This window comes from Artemia franciscana, chromosome 3 (genome assembly GCF_032884065.1).
Source record: "Artemia franciscana chromosome 3, ASM3288406v1, whole genome shotgun sequence".
Taxonomy (NCBI): domain Eukaryota; kingdom Metazoa; phylum Arthropoda; class Branchiopoda; order Anostraca; family Artemiidae; genus Artemia; species Artemia franciscana.
In genome coordinates this window covers 35598146-35620450 of record NC_088865.1, presented here as the reverse complement: position 1 = coordinate 35620450, position 22305 = coordinate 35598146, and the positions used below count along the sequence as shown (strand labels likewise).

At 33.3% G+C, this 22305-nt stretch overlaps 2 protein-coding genes across 2 annotated transcripts in view; one reads left to right on the top strand and one right to left on the bottom strand.

Moving 5' to 3' along the window:
- The window catches only part of LOC136025221 (potassium voltage-gated channel subfamily KQT member 1-like), a 166373-nt gene that overhangs the window by 4790 nt on the left and 139278 nt on the right, over positions 1-22305 (top strand). The window contains exon 2 of the mRNA XM_065701042.1: positions 9371-9461. Coding sequence (XP_065557114.1) covers positions 9371-9461 — 91 coding nt within the window. The remainder of the gene's footprint in view (positions 1-9370; positions 9462-22305) is intronic.
- LOC136025222 (histidine-rich glycoprotein-like) overlaps positions 1-22305 on the bottom strand; it is an 83838-nt gene that overhangs the window by 35648 nt on the left and 25885 nt on the right. The gene's annotated exons all lie outside the window — the stretch shown is intronic.

The window sequence follows — 22305 nt, the reverse complement described above, 5'->3', positions numbered from 1 at the left end:
AAATTACAGACCGGGACATCGGGACACAAATGACGACCGGGACACCGGCACATAGGGAATATAAATGACGACCGGGACACTCAAAGAGAAAGCGACCGGAACACAAGGAATGTTCGATTAGCAATCACCATCAACAAAGCACCGGGACACAAATGACGACCGGGACAAAGGGAGTATAAATGACGACCAGGACATAAGTAAAAAAAAAAACTAAAAAAACTAAAAAAAAGGTAAAAACTACAAAAAAACTAAAAAGAAAAAAAAAACTAAAAACTAATAAAAAACTAAAAAAGCTAAAAAACTAAAAAAACTAAAAAAGAAAAAAATAAAAAAAGGAAAAAAAAATGAAAAATAAAGGAGAAAATCAAAACTAAAAAAAAAAATAAAAAAAAAACTAAAAAGAAAAAAGAGAAAAAACTAAAAAAACTGAAAAAAAGTAAAAACCAAAAAAAAAACTAAAAAGAAATAAAAGGGAAAAATACAAAAATTTATTTCATCATATACGATTTCAAAAACGAATGTATATACAGACCGGGACACCGGGATACAAATGACGACCGGGACACAGAGAGTATAAATGACGACCGGGACACAGGGACACAACTACAACGGGGACGCCGGGGGGCACAGGGGGATATATAAATGACGACAGCGACACAGGGAATGGTCGATTAGCAATCACCATCAACAAAGCTCAAGGGCAATCATTAGAATCATGAGGTATAGATCTGAATACGGATTGTTTTCCCATGGACCATTATATGTTGCATGTTCAAGAGTCGGTAAACCTGACAATCTATTTATATGCACAGACAATGGGACAGCAAAGAATGTTGTTTATTCGCAAGTTTTACGTAGTTAAATATCTATCTATATATATAAAAATAAGTTGTCTGTGGATCTGTGGATGGATCAGGTGACGTCATGTTTGTCCGCATATGACGTCTGAATTATTTCACACTAATACAAAAGAAGAAAAAAACTAAAAAAGGTAAAAACTACAAAAAAAACTAAAAAGAAAAAAAAAACTAAAAAAGCTAAAAAACTAAAAAAAAACTAAAAAAAGGTAAAAATCTAATAACTAAAAAAAACTGAAAAAAATAAAAAAGGCAAAAACTACAAAAAAAATAAAAACTAATAAAAAAACTAAAAAAGCTAAAAAACTAAAAAAACTAAAAAAAACTAAAAAAAGGTAAAAAACTAAAAAAAACTAAAAACTAAAAAAAAAAACTAAAAAAAAGGAAAAAACTGAAAAATAAAAGAGAAAACGAAAACTAAGAAAATATGAATAAATATATATAAAAATAAGTTGTTTGTGGGTTATGTCTGTCTGTCTGTCTGTCGAGTGACGTCGTGTTTGTCCGCATATGACGTCTGAATTATTTCACACTAATACAAAAGAAGAAATAAAACTAAAAAAGGTAAAAACTACAAAAAAAACTAAAAAGAAAAAAAACTAAAAAAGCTAAAAAACTAAAAAAAACTAAAAAAAGGTAAAAAACTAAAAACTAAAAAAAACTGAAAAAACTAAAAAAAGGCAAAAACTAAAAAAAAACTAAAAACTAATAAAAAAACTAAAAAAGCTAAAAAACTAAAAAAACTAAAAAAAGGTAAAAAACAAAAAAAAAACTAAAAAAGAAAAAACTAAAAAAAAGGAAAAAACTGAAAAATAAGAGAAAAAGAAAACTAAAAAAATATTAATAAATATAAAAAATATAAATATAAATATAATATAAATTAGCAATCAACAAAGCACCGAGACACAAATGACGACCGGGACACAGGGAGTATAAATGACGACCAGGACATAAGTAAAAAAAAAAAACTAAAAAAACTAAAAAAAATGGTAAAAACTACAAAAAAACTAAAAACTAATAAAAAAACTAAAAAATCTAAAAATCTAAATAAACTAAAAAAGAAAAAAAAGAAAAAAGGAAAAAAATAAAGGAGAAAAACAAAACTAAAAAACGAATGTATATACAGACCGGGACACCGGGATACAAATGACGATCGGGACACAGGGAATATAAATGACGACCGGGACACAGGGACACAACTACAATGGGGACGCCGGGGGGCACAGGGGGATATAAATGACGACCGGGACACCGGGACACAAGGAATATAAATGACGCCCGGGACACTCAAAGAGAAATCACAGACTGGAACACCGGGACACAAATGACGACCGGGACACAGGGAATATAAATGACGACCGGGACACAGGGACATAACTACAAAGGGGACGCCGGGGTGCACAGGGGGATATATAAATGACGATGGCGACTCAGGGAATGGTCGATTAGCAATCACCATCAACAAAGCTCAAGGGCAATCATTAGAATCATGAGGTATAGATCTGAATACGGATTGTTTTCCCATGGACCATTATATGTTACATGTTCAAGAGTCGGTAAACCTGACAATCTATTTATATGCACAGACAATGGGACAGCAAAGAATGTTGTATATTCGCAAGTTTTACGTAGTTAAAAACATATATATATATATATATATATATATATATATATATATATATATATATATATATATATATATATATATATAATATATATAACACAACTACAATGGCGCGTAACTAATATGGCGCGTAACGACTTACGCGCGCGGGGGGGCTTGGGGGGGGCGCGAAGCGCCCCCACCAGCTAGGTGTTGGGGTGGCGCGAAGCGCCACCCCAACAGCTAGTATATATATATATATATATATATATATATATATATATATATATATATATATATATATATATATATATATATATATACATATATATATATATATATATATATATATATATATATATATATATATATATATATATATATATATATATATATCTATTTTCACAGGTGGGACATAGGGACACAACTACAATGGCGCGTAACTAATATGGCGCGTAACGACCTACGCGCGCGGGGGGGCTTGGGGGGGGGGCGAAGCGCCCCCACCAACTAGGTGTTGGGGTGGCGCGAAGCGTCACCCCAACAGCTAGTATTGTATAAAAACGATGTCATTTCAATTGTTGATAGATAAGTCTATCACTCATCTATCCGCCCATACATCCATCCTAGTCCTGAACTCCTGCCTTTGGAGCTAGCCTCTGGAATGGCACGCCCGCCAAGAGGCTCAGGCAGGATTACATAGAAATGTGAAACTGCCATAAATCATAATTAATAAATGAATGAAACCCGAAAGAAAAAAGAAATTACAATGAATAACAGAGTCAAACTAAAAACCAGCAGAAATTAAGAGAAGTAGGACTGATCCCACCACCTCCTGGCCTTTCAAAGACCAGAAAAAATTTGCACTTTACTGAAAATATTGCTTATTTCGAGCTATGTGTTTTTATTTCGTATAATTTCAAGAAAGGGAAAAAACACCATAATAACCAAGATTACTGAAAAAAATAAATGAATGCGGATTGACAGTTTAACGTATGCTGATATTCTTCTCGAAAGTCTTAATAGTTTTTATTTTATTTGTTATAATAAAAAAAAGAGAAAACATTTCAAATATATTTTGTTTTCAAATAAATATACTCCTTAATAACGTGCCCTTTTAACCAGCATGTCCCTTAACCTGCTCTGAAAGTTTCAACTTAGTAACCTGAACCGTTCCTGAGGCATTACTGATATACCCTTTGGACAACCTGCATACAAAGATTGTCTTTTCATTTAGACCAACACTATTCCCCGAAAGCTTTAACTTCACACCCTTAGCCTTGGTAATAGTAGTCGTAGTAGTAGTAGTAGCAGCAGTCGTGGCAAAAGTTGCAGCAGTAGCAGTGTACAAAGTGCACCTTTTGGTTAGTTTGGTAACCCTTTCTGAGCACGCCCTTAGACTTTTAACCTGAAGTTCTAAGCTGTTTCAGAGAAATTGCTAACATATATTTTTAGCAACCTTACAACCACATACTCCCTTACAATCACTTCTCGTTAAATAATCTTCTAACTTTCTCTTAAATTCTAGAAGATGCTCAGCCGCCCTGATGCTCACTGGTAGAGAATTCCAGACTGCAGTTCCAAGAAACTGCAATCGAAGTCCTGATCTTGTGTTACTCTTAAGCTCAATTACCAATTTATCACTATTCCTCGTATCCTATTCATCAATATCACCATTAAAAGAAATATTGAGAAAACCAAAAGTAGCGAGAAGGCATTGTATTTTACATAGAGACAGTCCTAAATTTGTGGGTTAGTATGTGAATTCAAAACGTAAGGAATAGGACATTACCAGCACTTATTAGCATCTCAATGACAAATAAGAAAATCGGAGTGATGTTTCCTGAAGCAGATCCCCCTCTACCAAATTCCAAGACAAAACTACAACCGATTTGACCTATCTACTTATAGTACGAATATCACTATAAAGTACTGATCTTATTTTTCTTTTCAATGATTTCTTTTTCATTCAGGAAATTATATTCACTGTATATCTCCCTTCTTGGTCTTCAATGACTCTATTTCTGTCCTATTTACATATGTAGAAGGTGTATTCATTTCTATTCTTGAAGGTTTATAATAAAATAACCTAATCTTGAACTTGTAAATTTTCAAAAATAAAAGCACCTCAAATATCAGAGGAAAAAATCGACCTGAGCAAATGTGGCGAAACAAGAAATATAGAACATTTTTCAATTTTCCAATTAACTAGGCTCACAAATACTTGACGGTAAGGTTTCAAAGGCAATATATTTGAAAATTATTAATTTTTAATAGTAAGAATAATGGACCCCTATTTTTCTCGTTTTCCGTATGTTAAAAACGAGCATGGATAATTAAAAACAAAATATCTCCTCAAAATTAAAAAGGAGTAACAATTTTAAAGCTACTAAATAATTTTTTTTTTCAAATCATTTGGGGTGTGCCTTGCCAATTTGCCTTACAAGTTCAGGCAACTTATTGGTGAGCTAATATTTAATGAATTTTTTGTTAGATAAATAAATCTGGGGTTGTGAATTGTGTCACTTGCCTGACACTCTAGTTAGTTGAGGCCCCACTACCAGGCTTTGGACGCTTGTTTGTCTTTCATTCCAGGCAAATGAACGGCCCTGTGTCGAATCTAAATTCTTGGTCAACCTGGCTCAGACCATTGGCAGGCGAGCCTTGTTTGCCTGTCATTCCAGGCAGTCTGTGTGAATTTTAAATTCATGGTCAACCTACCATTGACTCTAGGTGGCCGTGCCTTTCCAAAAGCTAGCACTTGAGTATTTGTCCAATAAGAGAGTGGTTTTCGTTATTTTCCTTAGGTGTATTCATAGTCGGTAATTTTTAGCATATAGACAAAAAAAAAAACAACACTAGGAATCAATACAACACCTTTTTTCTTCGACATTTATTGTTCTTGATAAGATTCCCTTGGTCCTCCCAAGTCAAAATTTAAAAGCTGTGTGACCTCCCCATCCAGTATTCCCCCAAAGCTTCAGCTTTGTCCCTTAAGTTCTTTATTTACACCCTTGGACGTACTTGACATACTGCAGATACGCCTTTTTGACAACGTGAATGCACATAAGGTGCCTTGATTTTGTGAAACATTCCCTTCAAGATTCTCTGAGAATTTAAACTTAATACTCTTATCTGTTTATGAGATATTGCAAATACGCCTTTTTAACAACTTGGTACACATAGTGAACTTCGATCTAATTCCCTTTTTTCTTCTTAGTCTTCATTACCAGGTTTATATTAGTAGCTTTTTGAGTTTAGTAGAAGTCAAGGTTGTATTCAGGGGAAGGGCTATGGGATGTGAACCCCCGTCCCTGTCCCGAATTCTTGATCTGAATAGTAAAAACATAATAAAAATGCATAAAAACACATTTTTTGATATTTTTTAAAGTTTTTTGTAAGCCTCCCTCAAACAAAAATCCTGAATGCAGCCCTGGTAGAAGTACTTAATGGATTTGAATTCTTTTTCATTATATCCTGGATTGGGATTTAATCGTTTTGCTTCAGCGCTGTTTTTGTTTACTCTTTAAAAAATAAGTCATATCTGTTTTTTTTAAATTTTATTCTAAATTTGTTATTTCTTTGTTATGGCAATTATGTCGTATTAATGACATAGACAAAATATTCACCGTATATCAACGATTTGTTTATGCCTCTGTCTGAGTAAGCCCTATAAGTTTATTTCTAGGGAAATATAAAAGATTTCTTGGCCTTGTATTAGATTTATTAGATTTCTAATAAATAAAGGCTTTCGGAGAGCTAACAGACCATGTTAACATTATTTTCTCCTTTTTCAGCTCTGAAGGGAGAATATCATAGCCCGCTGAATTTCTCTCTTTTGTAATGAAGATTGCCTTTAGGCTTTTGTTCTCATTATCCAAGCCATTAGAATGCAAATTCCTAGCCTATTTAAAATAAGTTTTTCCTGGGAAAGTTTGCATCCCAATCAACATAAATTGCTTTCATCCTGATCTTAACGGAAAATTAAATCACAATTTTAGAAGGACACTATTGCATAAATTTCTTAAGGGCCCCATAGATAATGCAGGAAACACAAAACTTCCTCGATGAGAACTGACATACATGCACTGAGGCAAAAAATTCGCAGGTGGTAATATATACCCTACATCTAGGCAAAATAAATAGTTGGTACTAAAGACTTCCCTCTTATCAAATGATATTTTTTAATACACCCAAAAAGAAAAAAAGAAAAGAAAACTAAAAAAAGGAAATAAACTAAAAAAAACTAAAAAGAAAAATTAAAAAAACTAAAAATAAACTAAAAAACAAAAGAATAAAAGAAAAGGGCAAAAACTAAAAAAACTGAAAAAAACTAAAAAAATTAAAAAAACTAAAAGAATACTAAAAAGAAAAAAAACTAAACACAACTAAAAAAAACTAAAAAATTCAAAAAAGAAAAAAGAATAAAATAAAAAATAAAAAACTAAAAATGGAAAAAAATGGAAAAACTAAAAAGAAAAAACTAAAATAAGAAAAAAAAAGAAAAAGACAAAAACTAAAGAAAAGAAGAAAAAAGAAAAGGAAAAAAGAAAAAAAGAAAAAACTGAAAAAAAGGAAAAAAATAAAAATGGGAAAAAAATAAAAAAAAGAAAAACTAAGCTCAATGGCAATCATTTAAAAAAAACAGATTTCAGTTCTTTTCCATATTCTCTACCACTCTATATTAATTAAGTATTCAGTAATACAATCTTTATTAACACTTAGAAGCAGTAGCCTATATTTGCTTTGATCCTCTCTTTCGAATTCGAAGGATGCCAGTTCAAGTCACTTTGCGATAATCCATATTTATCCATCTGTATATGTCTGTCTGTATTCAACCAAACAAATAATAAAATAAATGAAAAACACACAAAACTAAAAAAAACAAAAAAAGGACAAAACTAAAAAAAGATAAACCAAAAAAAAAGGAAAACTAAATCTACTAACCAAAGAAAAAAATTAGAAAAGAGTATAAAGAAGAAAAAAACTAAAAAATAAAAAATAACTAAAAAAGAAAAATAGAAAAAACTAAAAAAGAAAAAACTAAAAAAGAATTAAAAAAAAGAAAAAAAAAGAAAAAACTAAAAACTAAAAAAGAAAAAACTAAAAAAAGAAAAACCAAGAAAGGAGCTAAAAACTAAAAAATAAAGAAGAAAAAGAAAACTATAAAAGAAAAAAAACTTTAAAAGGAAAAAGAAACTAAAAAAGTTAAAAAGAAAAAAAGGATAAAAACTAAAAAAACTAAAAAAAAATAAAAAAATAAATAAAGAGAAAAAAACTAAAAAGAATACAAATTTAAAAAAAGAAGAAACTAAAAAAAATAAAAAAATAAAATAACAGAAAAACTGAAAAACATCAAAAATCTAAAAAAAGAAAAAACAAAAAAGAAAAACTAAAAAAAACTAAAAAAGCGAAAAACTAAAGAAAAGAAAAAAAAACAAAAAAGAAAAAACTAAAAGGAAAAAACTAAAAAATAAAAAAATAAAAAAGAATAAAAAATAAAAAGACAAAAACTAAAGAAAAGGAAAGAAAAAAGGAAATAGCTGCAACGTTTTTGCCTGGTTGAAGAACTGCTCATTCCGCTTTGAAATTGCTTCTGAATATGCAATCTACAGAAACTTCCACGTGAAACATTTCCAAAGCATCTGGGATGGGTAAAGTATTGCAGCAATGCAAACTTATTGTTTGGGACGAGTGCACAATGGCACACGAAAATCGCTCGAGGCTCTTGACTGATCATTGCAAGATTTGCGAGGAAATTTCAAACCCTTTGGCAGCACATTAATATTGCTTGCGGGAGATTTCAGGCAAACATTACCTGTTATTCCTAGATCTACACCTGCGGGTGGAGTGAATGCTTGCCTGAAAAATTCTAATTTATGGGTACACGCAAAGACATTAAAATTAACTATAAATATGCGAGTCCGATTGCAAAGCGATCACTCTGGTGAAATATTTTCAGATCAGTTGCTGGCATTTGGAAACGGAAAGCTCCCAGCTGACTCAATTTCATGACGTATACAACTGCCTCCTGAATTCTGTAATTTAGTGACGTCAAAAAATGACTTGGTTGAAAAGGTATTTCCAAATATTTTAACCAATTATAAAAATCATAAATGGCTAAGTGAACGAGCTATTCTGGCAGCCAAGAACAAAGACGTCCACGAAATCAACATTATTATTCTGGCCAAGATTCGAGACCAGGCAGTCAGTCAACACAGTTCTGAAATCAAATGAAGCGGTTAACTATCCATCAGAATTTTTTATATTCCCTGGATCTCCCAGGGTTTCCACCACACACGGTACAACTGAAAATAGGCGTACCAATAATACTGTTGCGAAATATTAACCCACCAAACCTTTTAAAAAAAAATGGAAAACGTAATAGAGAGAACAATTGAAAAGGGCCTTCCGAGGGTGAGGCTGTTCTTATTTTTCGCATTCCCATGATTCAAACGGATCTCCCCACCCATGATTCCTCCCCACCAGAAAAATCTCCCTGAAAACGTCTGTATGCTTCCCAATAACCAAATACTGTATGTAAACAATGGGCAAAGTTCATAACTTCGAGCCTTTCCCCGGGGATTTCGGGGGTTAAGTATTTTTACAGACATTCTAATAGTATGCTTCTTCGGGTGCCGGGTACTCGGGTGCCGGTGAAATTTTTAGCTTGAGTGTTTAGACTTTTGTAGTTCAAAAGTTCTGTAAGTTTAACAAACAAAATAACAAACCTTAAAAAATACCAAATATATCTTAATGAAATGGCGAGAGAATGAGGGATACATAGAGAAGAAGTGAGAGAGAGAGAGGAATTCACATGTATCGAAGAACTTTGTTTAGGCAAATTGGAATTGGATACGATTCATGATTACCTTATTTTAGCATCTGACGGTTGTTTCTTTCTTTTCAGATTCCTTGTTGTTTTGATATGTCTCATTTTCAGTGTTTTATCTACAGTTGATACATATGAAGAACTTGCTCACGAAACTCTTTACTATATGGTGAGTTTTTTTCTGAAGAACTCAGCTTCATGAGCTATGCCTAATTCACATTAGTCTCACCTGTTGATAGAAAAAAAAACAGGATTTGCGAAAGATGTGTTTTCCTCTTCAATTTTAATGTTACACTTTTACAGCGAACTTGCACAAAATTGTTTTCACCCATTGCACTACGAAGCAGAAAACTTAAATATTAAGAAACTACTTTGAAAAGCCTTTATTAACATTAACTTCTTCCAAACTGTCGCTTACCAATACTATGTTTTTTTGTATTTTATCAGATTCGTTTTACACAGAGGAAGACAGCTGTTCTGTATTTCAATCTTTTTTTAGTTTGAAAGAACTGTACTTTAACAACACTTAAAAGTTGAATACCGCTCCCCAAAGTACGTGTGGGATGCATAGGGATGTCTATTACTGACGCTGTTGTCGTCCATAATTTTGAAGTCACCCTTAAGTGCTCGGCATATACTTTGTTTGGGCCTTATTCTCATTAAGTATACTAAAATAAGAAGCGATTTCTGATGCTTGATATCTAATAATATACGTGATGTGGATTTCGGCATTTCTTAATCTACGATAAATGAATCATATCCTTTTTCAAACAGTTCGTGGTAACGAACTGTAGTAAGGAGTGATCCGGCTCAATAGTTACCAAAACTCTAAAAAATTGAATTCTGATATCAATAGCTACATAAAAAGAATCGCATTTTAATGCTGATTTTAAATATATAAGTTTCATCAAGTTTAGTCTTACCCATCAAAAGTTACGAGCCTGAGAAAATTTGCCTTATTTAGGAAATAAAGTCGTAGGATAAAAGTCGTAGGATCTTAACGAAAATGACACCATCAGATTCAGCGTATCAGAGAACCCTGCTTTAGAAGTTTCAAGCTCCTATCTACAAAAATGTGGAATTTTGTATTTTTTGCCAGAAGACAAATCACGGGTGCGTGTTTATTTGTTTGTTTGTTTTGTTTTTTTTTTTCCCAGGGGTCATCGCATCGACCAAGTGGTCCTAGAATGTCACAAGAGGGCTTATTCTAACGGAAATGAAAAGTTCTAGTGCCCTTTTAAAGTGACCGATAAAATTGGAGGGCATCTAGGCCCCCTCCCACGCTCATTTTTTTCCCAAAGTCAACGGATCAAAATTTTGAGATAGCCATTTTGTTCAGCATAGTCGAAAATCATAATAACTATGTCTTTGGGGATGACTTACTCCCCCACAGTCCCTGGGGGAGGGGCTGCAAGTTACAAACTTCGACCAGTGTTTACATATAATAATGGTTATTGGGAAGTGTACAGACGTTTTCAGGGGGATTTTTTTGGTTTTGGGGGTAGGGTGAGGGGAGGGGGCTATGTGGGAGGATCTTTCTTTGGAGAAATATGTCATGGGGGAAGAAAAATTCAATGAAAAGGGCGCAGGGCGCAGTACGAATCTGGTCACGTTAGAAAAAAACGTCAAATTCAGAGCTCAATATACAATACTGGGTGTTTGGAGCCTCTCTATTAGGGAGTATAATTTGAAAATAACACAACTATACGAGCGATAAAACATATATACCACAACCATAACTCAACTAACGAAAGAACTGCTAAGAGATAACACAACTATAAAGAGAAAACAGGTGAAAACTAACGGGAAAATAAACGAACCAAGAGGTGGAAGGGCCCCAGAGAAAAAATATAATCCTTTTCCAATGTTGAGCCTAACTTCCGCAAAGGAGTAATGATGTCAGAAGCCCCGAAATACCGAATTATTTTCTTTTCAAACAGTTCGTGGTAACGAACTGTAGTAAGGAGCGACCCGGCTCAATAGTAAACGAAACTCTAAATTTTGATGCTAAAATATACATCAAAAGAATCGGATTTCCATGCTGATTTTAAATATATAAGTTTCATCAAATTTGGTCTTTGTAATCAAAAGTTACAAACCTGAGAAAATTTGTCTTATTTCACAAAACAGGGGAAAACACCCCCTAAAAGTCACAGAATCTTAACGAAAATCACACAATCGCATTCAGCGCATCAGAGAACCCTATAGCAAAATTTTCAAGCTCCTATCTACAAAAATGTGGAATTTCATATTTTTTGCCAGAAGACAAATCACGGGTGCGTGTTTATTTGTTTGTTTGTTGTTTTTTTTTCCCCAGGGGTCATCGTATCGACCAAGTGGTCCTAGAATTTTGCAAGAGGGCTCATTCTAACGGAAATGAAAAGTTCTAGTGCCCTTTTTAAGTGACCAAAAAAATTGGAGGGTACCTAGGACCCCTCTCACGCTCATTTTTTCTCCAAAGGCAACAGATCAAAATTTTGAGATTGCCATTTTGTTCCGCATAGTCAAAAACCTTAATAACTATGTCTTTGGGAGTGACTTACTCCCCCACAGTCCCTGGGGGAGGGGCTGCAAGTTACAAACTTCGACCAGTGTTTACATATAATAATGGTTAAGGGCAATGAAAAGGGCGCAGGATTTTCTAAAATTACTATAAAAAAAAACAATGAAAAAATAAACATGGAAAAATTCTTTCTATTGAAAGTAAGGAGTACCATTGAAACTTAAAACGAACAGAGATTATTACGCATATGAGGGGTTCTAAAAATACTTTAGCATAAAGAGCGAGGTATTTAGGAGGAGATAAATACCTTGCTCTTTATGCTAAAGTATTTTTAGTAATTTCAACTATTTATTCTACGGCCTTTCTGATTCAGGGGTCATTCTTAAAGAATCGGCACAAAACTTACGATTTAGTGTAAAGAGCGAGGTATTAACGTGGGTAAAAACCCCCTCATATACATAACAAAAATTTAAGAATATAAAAGTTTGTTACGTAAGTTAATTCTTAAGTTACGTATATTTTTTACTAATAAAAAAATATGTTAAAAATTAAAATTTATAGTTGCCTTTTTGTGTAACCGAAAAATTGCATGGCAACTAGGCCTCCTTCCCCATCCCATATTTCTCATATTTCTAGAAAAACTAGTTTTTTTTTATGTAATTTACTAACAGGAACTATCAGAGTGTGGACTTTAAGACATGTATATCCCTTTCATTTGTATCTAAATTGGTTTAAGAACTGAAATTTTACGCCGCTGTCAACTGGTTCCATAAAAAAAACCAAATATTTTACTTAGTTTTACTGTGTTCTTGATGCTCTTCATAATTGTCCTTTATTTCTTAGCTGTTTTTTTGTGCTAATATAAAAAATGTATAAAATCTGAACGCTTGAATCCTTTTGAGGTTAAATTTTCTTTTACTAAAGTCTAACTTGTCAAAATTAAAATAAATCTTACTTTTTCAAAATACAAGTTTAAAAAATATAATCAAGCTTACAGCTTTTTGTTTGTAAAAGAAAAACTTTCCTTGTGAAGAAATATAGTCATTGGAACATTAACTCTAAATAATTGAGAATTATTATGGTACCTTACCACACAAAAAAAATACAGAAGAAAGATATACCGGGGAGTCTCCTTTTCCAAATATTTTTACTTATAACTTAACTTATAATATAAGAGTCTGGACTTGATGAAAGCTTTATATTTAGAATTAACACCAATGTTTGGTTGTCTTTACACTATATATAATAAGATAAAAACTAAAAGAAATATTTCAAGGAACATTCATAATGTTTCAACCGTGGCCAGGATCACTTTCTGCGGAAACGAAAGAAATCAGATTTCTTACATTCTCTTTTATTGCGAGGACTGTTGAAACCAAAATAAACGAGAGAAAGGTTTTTTTTCTTCAGAGGATATATTTTCAAAAACACCAACTCAATCCATGGCTCGTTGAAGAATCGACATTTTTCTTTCTTTTTATTTCGATTTTGAATCCCTGTCAATGATAATATATTTTATATTTAATGTTCATGACAAGCTCTTGGCATCTCCTTTGAAGATAAAAGATTTTCTATCCGAATTTTTGTTAAGTATCTCATCATTGTATTCGAAATTGAGGATAAAGAGAAAAAATGTTCCCCTGTTGGCTTTTCCCTTATAGAATTTGGACAACTCAAAAATCTCTCCATTTTTATAAAACCCATTTAATTTTGTTGTTCAATGAAAAATGAAAAAAAAAATATCCCTGCGTTGGCTTCAAATTATGGACTTCCTTTAGAAATAGTGCTGCATCACTTTTTTAGATTTTCTAGTTACATTCTAATGAGCTATGAGATAATTACCTATGAGGTAAAATTTTGCAATATGGGAACGGACATTTAACTTTTAGAATCTTCAAAACATCCAATTAGAAACAATCTATGGAAATATATACGATAAAAGGGATTCAAACAAACATGAACGAACTTCTTTTTAATTGTTTACTCCTCAATATTTTGCCCTTATTTTGGTCAGAATTGTTTATTTGCAGTATAAAAGAAGGAATAACGGCACTCTCCTGTGGGGCGATATTTTGTTGCTTAAACAGGCTCTAAATTTCAAAATTTACCTTTGAAAAATTAGCCTACTCTCAAGCATCTTACGATTATTGGTTTGGGAAGATCACATCTAGAAAAAGAATATAAAGAAACTGTTCTTGAACTATCTTTGACTTGAAAAATGTGAAATCTTGTATTTTTGTTGATAAATAGTGGGAACTCGCGGTACATGGTCATCAGAGTGATTGATTTGATAGTTCACCTTTCAGTGAGACCGCGTTGTTTTTTTAAACGTTTTTATCTTATTTCTCTAAAATTCCGAATGAGGTATTTGAATAATTATAAAGATTTTGTTGGGAAAAGTCTCAAAATTATTTTGAGTTTTACAACATTTTTCACTTCCTGTGCAATTCTAATCTTCTCAGGAGAGAAGCACCGGCTCTCCATTGCGCTGAGTATAATTTTACTATGCCAGAATAAGATTTTTATTTTGTTCTAGCTTATTTTCCCCCTATTCCACCAATTCCAGTTTGTAAGAAAGTGTTAACAGTCTCACCTTGTGTTTCTTTTTTTTTTTAAGTATTGATCTCAGACTATATTATTAATTAGGACACTATGATAAATTACCCTGCGTCTTCGCTATTATAATTTTCACATATTCGCTGCTTCCAGCGTTTTTACTAATAATACTACTTAGGTAAGTGAAAATATCAACTTGATCGATTTTCTTGTTACCAGCATCACCTCTTCACCCTCATTTATTCCTTGTCTAAGTGACTTACTCTTCTTAACATTAATTTATAAACCTTTTCATGCAGCGAAAATTGATCGACATTAGGGTCTTTTCTAAAAATGTTTGCTGAACCGAATCCCAAAGTTTCAGAGATGTTACCGCTAAATTAAGTTCTGTCTTGTTAAGTTTCTGAGTACTCGTGGGATTTCTTCCCCAAGTTATTATAATATCCTCGTATCATGAAGGTTAAAGTTTGTGTGTCAAGTAATTGTTTCTGGAACCTGGATGAAATTTTACAAAACTTACTTCATTATAAACGGAAGAACTTATAAATTCTTTTGTTTAGAACAATCTAACTTAGGGTAAAGTTTAGAAGAATTTTGGGAGATTTCAAAAAAGTTTTAAGAAGCATTGATTTAAGCAGATAAAATTAGTTGCGGAAAAAAGATAGAAATGCAAAAAAATACACTCAAGAAGAAGGTTTTAAATTCAAGTTTTAGTTATCTAATGTTTTTGAAATATATGGCATTTAGTTGACTTAAAGACGGGATTGTTTATCTTTGTTATTCTTCAACCAAATAGAAAAACAGGGACTACTGTCTGAATATACGATATTCCTATTTGTTTCCAGAGAAAGTTGAGTTTCCCATTTACCTTCTTAAAAAGTGGCTTAGCTAAGAATCGATCAGAATAAGTGAACTCTTGTGGCAAGGAACGAATCTATTTTCTAGCTTTGTCAAAGGAAATTCTAAAATGAAATCGGATTGAGGGCTAAAGTTAAAAAAAACTTTACCATACATCACCGTCGATAAATAAATGAAACCCAAAACGAATGGAAATTACAATAAATTACCAGGTCAAACTCAAAACGAGCAGAAATTAACTCGAGTAGGGCTCAAAACCCCTTACGCCTTCCCAAAGCTAGAACATAATTTGCACTTCACTGAATTTTGTTTTTAAGTTTTTACCTTTATAACTTTTATACATCAAATACAATCAACCTTTTAAGAAATTAAATTAAAAAAACAAGTTTTTTCAACTGAAAGTAAGGAGCAACATTAAAACTTAAAACGAACAGAAATTAATTCGTATATGAAAGGGGCTGCTTCCTTATCAACGCTCCGCTCTTTACGCTAAAGTTTGACTCTTCCTCTCAACTCTTCTTTTTAAAACAGTAAAAAACTTTAGCGTAAAGAGCGGGGCGTTGATGAGGAAGCAGCCCCTTTCATATACGAAGTAATTTAAGTTCGTTTTAAGTTTTAATGTTGCTCCTTACTTTCAGTTGAAAAAACTTGTTTTTTTTATTTAATTTCTGAACGTTTTTGAATCAATGCATGTTTTGATTTTGGCTCTCCGCAGAGGAATAATTAAAACGAAATATGCATATTTTTTTTTGGCTAAATGGCTTTCTCATAATTTTGATCGAATGATTTGAGAAAAAAAGAGCGGGGGAGGAAGCCTAGTTGCCCTCCAATTTTTTGGTTAATTAAAAAGGCAACTAGAACTTTTAATTTCTTACGAATCTTTTTATTAGTAAAAGATATACGTAACTTATAAATTAGCTTACGTAAAGAATTTTTTATTCTCATGTTTTTATTACACATATGAGAGGGTTCACCCCCTCGTCAGTACCTCTCTCTTTACACTAAATCTTAAATTTTGTCCCAATTTATTAAGAATGACCCCTGAATCACAAAAGCCGTAGAATAAATAGTTGAACACTAAAAATACTTTAGCGTAAAGAGCTAGGTATTAGGAGGAGGTGAGCCCCTCATATGGGTAATAATTTCTGTCTTTATAAGTTTTAATGCTGCTCCTTACTTCTAGCTTACCACGTTAACACGAACTGTTTGATTTTCATTGATTATGGCAATGCAATTGAATTGACTGGATAAGCCTAGGATTTGTGCTAGACTTTGTATCTGCAAAGCAGGATAGCACAATAACCCACATCCGGTAATCTGTAATCCAGTAATCCGTAATAAAACCAGATCAGTTTTTTTCTCTTTTTTTTAAATGTTCGTTTCCTGGAGTTACTGGTTAATAGGAGATTGTTCACCTCCTACACGAAGGAGTTATGTACTCCACCATTGTTTCTTGCACGACGCATCTTATTTGTTTTTTTTTTAAGTCGTCCTAGCATTTGACAACCAATTTAATTTAAGCAGAACAGACGCCAAAAATCATTTGTTATATTAAAATGAGGCATATAAATTTGCTTGAATAATTTAGAAGAAACTGTTTTGAATGAGTTAGGCAAATATCCGGGATATAGAAAGAAAAATCATAAAAAAAAGCTTGCATATCCCTCTAGCTCGGAAGACTCGTATCTGGCAAAAGACTACCGTCAGTAGTACGGCATTTAGTGATGCAGTGGGTAGTATAACCCCATATAGGCGGAGTTCAGTAAACTCTTGAAATGCACGTCTCCATCCCTCCCTGTTTATCGTTCCCCTTCAGTCTGCTCTTTCACCTTTTTTGTATAGTTTTAACAAACTTTCATGCGGATGCATCGAGAAACGAAAAGTCACGCCACTTGCGAGATGCGTCTTTTAAAGTACTACATAGTATGAACTGGACACGTTTTATTGTTCCAAAAATACGGGTAACGGCCGTCGGTTTGGTCATTAGATAATCATAAACAGTCGGAAAAATTTTAGTTTGGCAAAATCCTTAAGGCCAATCTAGGCTTGGAGTGGTAGACTAAAAGAACTACGTTCAAAAGTTGAGGAAGCCCCAAATTGAATCTTCGTGGTCGTATATAATTATATAAGCATCCAAAAGTGTAACTACAGTCTGTTTTGATCATTAGACAATCACAAATACTTGAAGAAACGCACCCAAATAAGACGAAAATACTTCACATCACCGATCGCATTTTTTTTGCAAAATGAAAATGTGATCAAAAACTGTGATTTTTAAGCAAAATTTTAGTTTAGAAGTCGCCTAAAAATTTTGAGTCTCGTCGAATATTTCCAAGTCACCATTTTATCAGTGTTTTGTCACCAAGAGATTTAACGTATCCTAGCTCATTCCCAGGGAATCCTTTGGGTCTACACATACACATGGGTTCCTTCGAGCCTCTGAACAATCCTACGCAAGAATAGTTTAAAACAATGGTCCTTTATCTGAAACCCCCAAACCTATAAACCAATCCCATTATCACTTAGGGTATTTACCTCTTAGCCTTTGCCAATAGTTTATTTGACTCATTAAAACAAAAAACCTTTTTTGTAGTCTATGATGCAAGTAGCATTGTCAAAAGTTTAGCTGGAAATTCCTTCGCTGTAAAGTTAAATTTCTAAAGTTTTAGACTTCTAACTGAATTGATTTTACTTCATAAATTATCTTAACTTAATATTTTCGACACGACTAAGGAGCAAGAAACAAGATTGAAGACACGAATGTTATGGCATTGATGTCTTCGTGCTCTAAAGTGACTTTAGTCTATGCAAACACAAACCAAAGCTAGATAGAGAGAGGAGGGGGTGAGACAACCCAGACTGGTGTAGAGGGCAAAGAACCATATCTGTGCACTGGCAGCTTATGGCATGTGGGAAAGAAAATCCAATAAAAGCGGCTATGTGAAAGGCTCTTTAAGAATAAAATACTATCTTTTGAGCTTACCGTTTCATTTCGTGTTTTAGCAATTCCTCTTTAATGGGTAAAAATTTGAAAAAGGCTGAAAAAGCAAATTGGAAAAGAACTTCCGATCAAGATAAAAAGAACGGATACTGCAATATCAAAAATTCCTAGAGAATTTTAGAATCATATTTAGTTTCATATTTTATGCAAAGTTTATCCCTATATTTAAATGCTGTGAACAAAGTCGTAAATTTGGGTTTTAAATGGAGGAATGATAAAGATAATTAAGATCTTTTTTCTCATCTTGTATCAGTAAATTCTTTTGACTTCGGTTCGACAGATTTTGTTTTTTACGTGAACAAAGAGTAAGAAGACCGTTTCAAAATATATTTTCTTTCTTGTTCTTACCTTGTATCGAGTTTTCAATCAAGTGAAAGTCTCGCTTCCACTTTGAAAACATAAAAAGAAGGACAATGGACTGCAAATCGACAAACGAATGAAAAAATCTAATGCTGTTTATTCTGTTCTTTTTATTGAACTTCCTTTTGACAAGTTGCAAAAATGTTTCCGTAAATGCAAATCACGCCAAATCCGGTTTTCTATAGGTTTCTCCTGATAAATCTTAGCAATTATTAAACCAAACAAAAAGGTTTTTCAACTAAAAGTAAGGAGAAAAATCAAAACTTAAAACGAACAGAAGCCATTACGTATATGAGTGGGTTGCTCCCTCCTGAATACCTTCCTCTTTTCACTAAAGTTTTTTTTAATTTAAAAAGGTTTTTTATTCTAATTAAGCGGCTCTTGTGTTTCAAGATTTGTTCTTAAAGAATCAGGACAAAAGGTCAAGGAATATTTTTTTAGTTTCAATGAAAAAAACATTTTTTATTTAATTTCTGATAATTTTTAAATAGTCCCAGGAAATCCGGCTCCCCTTCAATGGAAAATAATATTCCTCCTCGGAAAATCCTTCCCTGGAAAGTTCTTCCCAAATAAAATACCCCTCCACCGCCAAGAAAACTCCCCGAAGAAATTTCAATCTAGCTGCAAAGCCTACTCAGGAATTTCTTGTGGACGATTCCAGGTAAAAAAAAAAAAAAAAAAAAAAAAAAAAAAAAAAAAAAAAAAAAAAAAAAAAAAAAAAATTCTTGGTGCACTTTCATTTGAAAAAAATCTTTAATGATATTTGTTTCTAAAATCATGCCGAAAATTCCCCTTCTTAGTGGAGAATTTTTCTCGCCAATTCTCCCTCCCCCTCCCCAAAGTGGAAAGTTCCTCATGCAGAAAATTCCATCTGGAGAATTTATAACGTGAAGAACTCCTCTCTGGAGGATTTCTACCTCAGAACCCACCCCCCTACGAAGCGATACTCTAGACAATTCTAACTCAGTAAAAATTCCCCCTTCTGGATAAATCCTCTTAACGTCTCAACATTAAAAAATGGATCGACAAATAGAATGTAAGACAAAGAAAAAGAATTTCGTATATGAATTCTGGCCAATTCCCCCAGCGTAAAATTTCCACTGGAAAGCTCAATCCCCAGAAACGTCCCTCCCCAATGATAATCCTCCCACGGAGAATTCTCCCCTTAGAAAATTTTCAGATAAAAATCCCCCTCCCAAAAAATGTCTGTAAACTTTCCAAAAACAAATACTATACGTAAACGATGGGAAATTATCACGATTCGCAGACATTTCCCCAAAGGCTGTAGGGGTTCTTGTTTTTCTTAAAGGCATGGTTACTGTACTCTTAAACTATGCTGAACAAAATGGCAATCTCAAAGTTTTGATTGGACGTCTTTAAGGAAAATAGGAGATGGAAGAGGGCTAGTTGCCCTCCAATCTTGTTGGTCACTTAAAAATGGTGCTAGAACTTCAATTTCCGTTCGAGTTAGCCCTTTCTTGATATTCTAGGATTATTGGCTCGAAACGATCACCCCTTAAAAAAAAAAGAAAAAACTAAGCGCTCATCCGTGTTTTTCTTCTGGCAAAAAAAAAACTCTATAGTTTTGTACGTGGGAGCTTGAAACTTCTGCAATAGTGAATGCAGTGAATCTGATTGTGTGATTCCTTGATGTTAACGGGGTGATTCCCCCTTTTTCGAAAACCAGTCAAATTTTCTTATACCCATAACTTTTGATGGGTAACACTAAATCTACTGAATCTTATATATTTGTATGTTTTGACATGTTTATATATTTGTATGTTTACTAGATATTTTCCAGATTAAATTGCCTACGGATTGTTCTGGATACCCGGCTGACTGATCGTATTTCAAACAGTAGGCTGTACGAAAGTGTGGTTCAATCCCGCTTTCTAGGACTATAATGAAAGAAAGGTTGAGATGGTTAGGGCACCTTCTGCGGATGAAGGATGACAGATTGCCGAAGATTTTCCTTTTTGGTGAACCGTCTAGGGCTAAATGGAAAGCACGGCGTCCTCGTCCGGGGTGGGAAGATGTCATAAAGAAAGGTTTAAAGGAAATGGAAACTTCTTGGGAAGGTGTAAAGAGGGAAGCTTTGAATAGATTGGTATGGAGGAGGAGCGTGCTTAGCTGTGTTGGCCTCAGGTGGCTTTGTGCTGCAGAGAGTTGTTAGTAGTAATAGTAGTAGTTACATGTTTGGAAACAGCATTATATGCCAATTATTTTGATATACCTATTGATATCGAAAATGCATTTTTTAGAATTTTGCATGCTACTGAGCTGTGTCGCTCCTTACTTACAGTTTGTTACAACAATCTGTTTGATTTGTCTGTTGTGCTTTTTTCTTGCACGAGCAGAATTTCGAAAGATAGTTTCAAAATGTTTTTTTTGTACACAGCGAAGTAATGATTATGTAGTAAGGCAAAAATATCTCTTACTCCCACCAAAAATGAGAGAAAATTGAAAAAAGACTACATATACTAAAAATAGAATACCAAATTGGAAGTAGGAACAATAAAATGTACAACAGAGTGATTGATGCAAGAAAATATCCTTTAGGGATATTTCTTCTAATAAAGAGCTGCTTTATCCTTTCATATTTCATGAATATCTGTTTGTTCAATTACAGTGAACAAAACCTAAAATTCTCTGCTTTAAATGTAAAGCGCATGAAAGCATTTTTTATTATCTTCTTTCAATAAATCCTATAGTAATTGTCTTGTCATATTCTTTTTTTGTCTTGGCAAAATTTGGAAAGACCATTTCCGAAATTCTATTTTTTACAATCCATAGCATCAAGCGAAAATGAGAATTTTCAAACAGTTCGTGGTAACGAACTGTAGTAAGGAGCGACCCGGCTCAATAGTAACCAAAACTCTAAAAAATGGAATTTTGATACCAATACCTACATCAAAAGAATCGCATTTTATTGCTGATTTTAAATATATAAGTTTCATCAAGTTTAGTCTTACCCATCAAAAGTTAAGAGCCTGAGAAAATTTGCGTTATTTTAGAAAATAGGGGGAAACGCCCCCTAGAAGTCATAGAATCTTAACGAAAATCACACCATCAGATTCAGCGTATCAGAGAACCCTACTGTAGAAGTTTCAAGCTCCTATCTACAAAAATGTGGAATTTTGTATTTTTTGCCAGAAGGCAGATCACGGATGCGTGTTCATTTGTTTTTTTGGTTTTTTTTTTTGGTTTTTTTTCCCAGGGGTGATCGTATCGACCCAGTTGTCCTAGAATGTTGCAAGAAGAATCATTCTAACGGAAATGAAAAGTTCTAGTGCCCTTTTTAAGTGACCAAAAAATTGGAGGGCACCTAGGCCCCCTCCCACGCTAATTATTTTACCAAAGTCAACGGATCAAAATTCTGAGATAGCCATTTTATTCAACGTAGTCGAAAAACCTTATAACTATGTCTTTGGGGACGACTTACTCCCCCACAGTCCCCATGGGAGGGGCAACAAGTTACAAACTTTGACCAATGCTTACATATAGTGATGGTTATTGGGAAGTGTACAGGCGTTTTCAGGAGGATTTTTTTGGTTGGGGGAGAGGTTGAGAAGAGGGGGATATGCTGGGGGAACTTTCCATCGATAATTTGTCATGGGGGAAGAAAATCTCCATGAAGGGAGCGCAGGATTTACTAGCATTATTTAAAAAAAAAAATGAAAAAATAAATATGAAAAAGTTCTTTCAGCTGGAAGTAAGGAACAGCATTAAAACTTA